Here is a 5464-nt window from a genome sequence, read left to right as displayed (position 1 = left end):
AAAAACGACGACGAGTTGATTTAAAAACCGATAGGACCTTAGGTTTGTTAGTTGTTATAGGTAGGTTTACTTACTTTTTACACCAAAAATAACCTTCTATCAAACCTCCTAAAAAAAAGACTTTTCAGTATTATCCCAGCAGGATAAACAAGATACATACCTATTCTTTTCCATCCCAGAAGGCTTACCTTAATTGAATTTAATTAAATATAAATTTTGAATAATTTTTCATTTTTATTTACTTAATACATAACTATTAATAACAATCTCTAATGAAGATTCTTAATTAAATAATTATTCCTCGATAATTATTTTAGTTTTATTTCAATAATAAATAGTTGTTCAGTAGTTATAAAATAAATAGTATAGTAAGTAACCAGCTCGGTTGTTGACCAAACCAAGTAACGTTTAAACTCTCTCAACGTTAGCTTGGTTGGTAGCGCGTCTGCCTTGTAAGCGCTAGGCCGCGGGTTCGATTCTCGCCCGTTCTGGATTTTATCCTTAGGTTCGTTCTCGGAACAAATAGCCTTCTCCTATCCTGTCTTCCTTCTCTCTTCGATTTCGGGACGATAAGACCTCAGCAGTTACAGTTCCCTCTCTCAAACCTTGAAAATCAAGCTAACTAGGCAGCTTGTTAAATGAATTATTTACTTAATTGTTTCTTTTTATTCTATCCTGAGGTATTCTAAAGAAACGTGAAATATATTCTATTCTATACAGTAAGTAACCAGCTCGGTTGTTGACCAAACCAAGTAACGTTTAAACTCTCTTAACGTCTGCCTTGTAAGCACTAGGCCGCGGGTTCGATTCTCGCCCGTTCTGGATTTTATCCTTAACAAATAAGGTTCGTTCTCGGAACGGCTGGCCTTCTCCTATCCTCTCTTCCTTCTCTCTTCAATTTCGAGACGATAAGACCTCAGCAGTTACAGTTCCCTCTATCAAACCTCTTCATAATCAAGCTAACTAGGCAGTTTGTTAAATGAATTATTTACTTAATTGTTTCTTTTTATTCTATTCTCAGGTATTCTAAAGAAACGTGAAATCTATTCTATTCTAATTCTAATCTATTCTATTCCATTCTAATTCAATTCTATTCTCAGGTATACTGGAGAAACGAGAAAAGCAATACGAAAAGATGGAAGTGGAATGGAAGAACGCCCATGTGGAAAAGGATCAGCTCATCATGCAACTGGAGAAATCCCAGGAGATCCTCCTTACGTTCCAAAAGGAATTGGAACAGAGAGAGATGGAACTGGATAAGGAACGAGATAACAATAGGAAGCTGAATAACGAACTGGCTTCTAGAGCAGGTTAGACATTTTTGTATGCTACCTAACGCTAAAATTAAAATTCGAAAATAGGGCATTGAAGCAGTGAGAAATGAACAGGCTTCTAGAACAGGTGAGAAAAAATCTTTTTGCATGCTACCTAACCCTATAGAACGCCCACGTGGAAAAGGATCAGCTCATCATATAGGGCGTTGAAGCAGTGAGAAATGAACAGGCTTCTAGAACAGGTGAGAAAAAATCTTTTTGCATGCTACCTAACCCTATAGAACGCTCACGTGGAAAAGGATCAGCTCACCATGCAACTGGAGAAATCCCAAGAGAACCTCCTTACCTTCCAAAAGGAATTGGAACAGCTAGAAATGGAACTGGATAAGGAACGAGACAACAATAGGATAGGAAGTTGAACAATGAACTGGCTTCTAGAGCAGAAGCTCATCATGCAACTGGAGAAATCCCAAGAGATCCTCCTTACCTTCCAAAAGGAATTGGAACAGCTAGAAATGGAACTGGATAAGGATCGAGACAACAATAGGATAGGAAGTTGAACAATGAACTGGCTTCTAGAGCAGGAGCTCATCATGCAACTGGAGAAATCCCAAGAGATCCTCCTTACCTTCCAAAAGGAATTGGAACAGCTAGAAATGGAACTGGATAAGGAACGCGACAACAATAGGATAGGAAGTTGAACAATGAACTGGCTTCTAGAGCAGGTGAGAAATTTTTGCATGCTACCTAACCCCTAACCCTATTAAACACAGAAAGTATGAAACTGGATAGAGAAGACTGTATTGAACTGGATAAAGAACGAGATAAGAATAGGAAGTTGAACAATGAACTGGCTATTAGAGCAGGTAAGTTATTTAACTGGATATAGGAGGGTCTAGGTAAGGGGAGATGAAGGGTTCTCTTCAAGGAGGGTCTAGGTAAGTGGAGATGAAGGGTTCTCTTCACGGAAGGTCTAGGTAAGTGGAGATGAAGGGTTCTCTTCAAGGAGGGTCTAGGTAAGCGGAGATGAAGGGTTCTCTTCAAGGAGGGTCTAGGTAAGTGGAGATGAAGGGTTCTCTTCAAGGAGGGTCTAGGTAAGTGGAGATGAAGGGTTCTCTTCAAGGAGGGTCTAGGTAAGGGGAGATGAAGGGTTCTCTTCAAGGAGGGTCTAGGTAAGTGGGGATGAAGGGTTCTCTTCAAGGAGGGTCTATGTAAGTGGAGATGAAGGGTTCTCTTCAAGGAGGGTCTAGTCTAGACGGAAATCCAGTTTGAATTAAAAACAGAGGTTTGCTAAAATGGGAAATCGAGCTTAGAAAAAAATCTGGTGTGAACATCACACGACTTTCCTTATCCTATTGAATGATGCTTATTTGAATGTTCTTTTACCTTAACTTTTACAATATCTCTAACTATAGCTGAAAACCGCCGAAAAACGGTCGAAATCTGTCCAAAAGCGGTCAAAATACCGCCAATAGGAGGAAGTCAGTCGTTTTGATAATGTGAATAATAATAGTCTCTTGAGTGGAAGGTAACCACTAGGCGAGGTTAACGCCAGAGACGCAGACGTTCTCTACCACCTAACCCTTAGAGCTCTGTTATTATGTGGTCAAATTCTCAGATAAATGTGGATAAAATTCCATGCCTCGGCTGGTATCGAACCCACGCCCTCCTGTTTACCAGGCGATTGACCACTGCGCCACCAAGGCAGACAAATACACCTACTGATTCTAACCGACCGGCACTCTTGTGTCTTCTCCCCATAGGTACTTTACCCTAACTTTTACAATATCTCTAACTATAGCTGAAAACCGCCGAAAAACGGTCGAAATCTGTCCAAAAGCGGTCAAAATACCGCTAATAGGAGGAAGTCAGTCGTTTTGATAATGCGAATAATACTAGACTCTTGAGTGGAAGGTAACCACTAGGTGAGGTTGTAGCTGAAAACCGCCGAAAAACGGTCGAAATCTGTCCAAAAGCGGTCAAAATACCGCCAATAGGAGGAAGTCAGTCGTTTTGATAATGCGAATAATACTAGACTCTTGAGTGGAAGGTAACCACTAGGCGAGGTTAACGCCAGAGACGTTCTCTACCACCTAACCCTTAGAGCTCTGTTATTATGTGGTCAAATTCTCAGATAAATGTGGATAAAATTCCATGCCTCGGCTGGGATCGAACCCACGCCCTCCTGTTTACCAGGCGATTGACCACTATATGTGGTCAAATTCTCAGATAAATGTGGATAAAATTCCATGCCTCGGCTGGGATCGAACCCACGCCCTCCTGTTTACCAGGCGATTGTCTTGACCACTGCGCCACCAAGGCAGGAAAATACACCTACTGATTCTAACCGACCGGCACTCTTGTGTCTTCTCCCCACAGGTACGACAAGGCTCAGGTCGAACTCCGTCGGCTGGGCTCGGAGCGCGAGAAGCTCGCCTCGGAAGCCGAGCGCCTGCACTTCGAGCTAGACCGAGCTCACGCGGCGGGCGGGAAGGCCTCTGCCGCGCTGGAAAAAGCTCAGTCGGAGTCCGCCCGAGCCACGGCGGAGACGGAGCTTCTCTACGCGAAGAACGAGAAGCTGGCAGCCGAAGTGCGAAGGCTGACGGGCGAGTGGGAGCGCGTACGGGCGGAAGCCACCGGCCTGCGACAGGAGCTGGACATTATGAATACGCGCAGTGGTGAGTTTTAGCAGCCTTGTTATTGTTGTTGTGGCAGTTTCAGCTGTAGCCGAATCGTGATGGCAGAATAAAGAAAGGATATCTTTTTTTTTCTGCCATACACCGGGGTGATTTACATTACATTGAAATGGGGGTCTTTTCTGACGAAATTCCTGTTTGCGGAGTCCAGTATGTAGGATTATTGCACATTTGCACCCCATCAGGGTGATGGTCTCTAGCCATGTTTAATTGGTTCGCCCCGAACCGCAATCAATCAACCATCATGATTACCTGTGCTTTTCCTTTAAAGCGTGATAAACCCTTCGAAGAACTGCCAGCTAGCCAGGCTGGTTAAAGTTAGCTGTTCTCCTTTAAAGCGTGATAAACCCTTTGAAGAACTGCCAGCTAGCCAGGCTGGTTAAAGTTAGCTGTTCTCCTCACTGTTTATAGTCCCACAGCAAGACACTGGTCTGCTCCCTGTTTAAAGTCCCCCAGGCAGACTTGCATTTGCATTTCAGAATTTCTTAATTTCAACTACATATGTTTTATCATTATCAAGTTTCCATTTATTATTTTTACAACATAACAACATCAGAACATACAAAATTCGTATGAATGATATACCCATCCGTAAAAGCAGAGCTTGTGCTTGTTATGTCCCCCAGGCAGACTTGCATTTGCATTTCAGAATTTCTTAATTTCAACTACATATGTTTTATCATTATCAAGTTTCCATTTATTATTGTTTGTTACGTTACGTTTAACGAGCTATTTAATTACTTGATTTTTAGCTCAAATCCATTTATTATTTTTTCAACATAACAACATCAGAACATACAAAATTCGTATGAATGATATACCCATCCGTAAAAGAAGAGCTTGTGCTTGTTTTAATTAACTTTCTTGTCCCCTTCCCGCAGGTAAATACCAGGAGTCCAAAGAAGAACTGGAACTACACACTAGACCCCACATTTTAACTTCTATCTTTTCTCTTTGTATTTCAACCATGTTTTAATTCACCTCCCGCAGGTAAATACCAAGAGTCCAAAGAGGAACTCGAACGCATGAAAGAGTCGGTGGAGGTGCTCAAAAACAAACTCTCTATGGAACAGGAACGCTACGCCAAGTTGAACGCCAACTACGAGTCGGTCGACAACAAATACCACGAAATTCAGATAGACTACGACCGAAAAAGCCAAGAGCTGGCCAAGATCAATGATAAATATAGTGACGAAGTGGATAGGCTGCATATTGAATACGAAAAAGTCAAGGATAAATACGATAAGTTGCAGAACGACTTTGAGAAGTACAAGTTGGAAGGGAGTAAAGGTAAGAAGTAGAAACATTTTGTGCTACATTTTGTTGCACAACGTTGCGCGACAATTTTGTTGCACAAGCAACAATAATGATTCTATTAGTACAAGTTTCACAACCAGAGTTTTAATATCTTTTACAGTAAAATTAAAATAACCTGTCGCGATGGTGTAGTGGTCAAGACGCTCGTCTGGTAATCAGGAGGGGGTGGGCTCGATC

The 5464-nt window shown here is 41.9% G+C and overlaps 1 protein-coding gene across 1 annotated transcript in view; it reads left to right on the top strand.

Annotated features, from left to right (window-relative positions):
• The window catches only part of LOC103506060 (trichohyalin-like), a gene marked incomplete at its 5' end in the record, with an annotated part of 30155 nt that overhangs the window by 12117 nt on the left and 12574 nt on the right, over positions 1-5464 (top strand). The window contains one exon of the mRNA XM_026821214.1: positions 1101-1310. Coding sequence (XP_026677015.1) covers positions 1101-1310 — 210 coding nt within the window. The remainder of the gene's footprint in view (positions 1-1100; positions 1311-5464) is intronic.

The sequence above is a fragment of the Diaphorina citri genome, unplaced genomic scaffold (assembly GCF_000475195.1).
Source record: "Diaphorina citri unplaced genomic scaffold, Diaci psyllid genome assembly version 1.1 scaffold211, whole genome shotgun sequence".
NCBI classification, from domain to species: Eukaryota; Metazoa; Arthropoda; class Insecta; order Hemiptera; family Psyllidae; genus Diaphorina; species Diaphorina citri.
The sequence above is the reverse complement of the archived record's forward strand: the minus strand, read 5'-3'. Positions and strand labels throughout refer to the sequence as shown.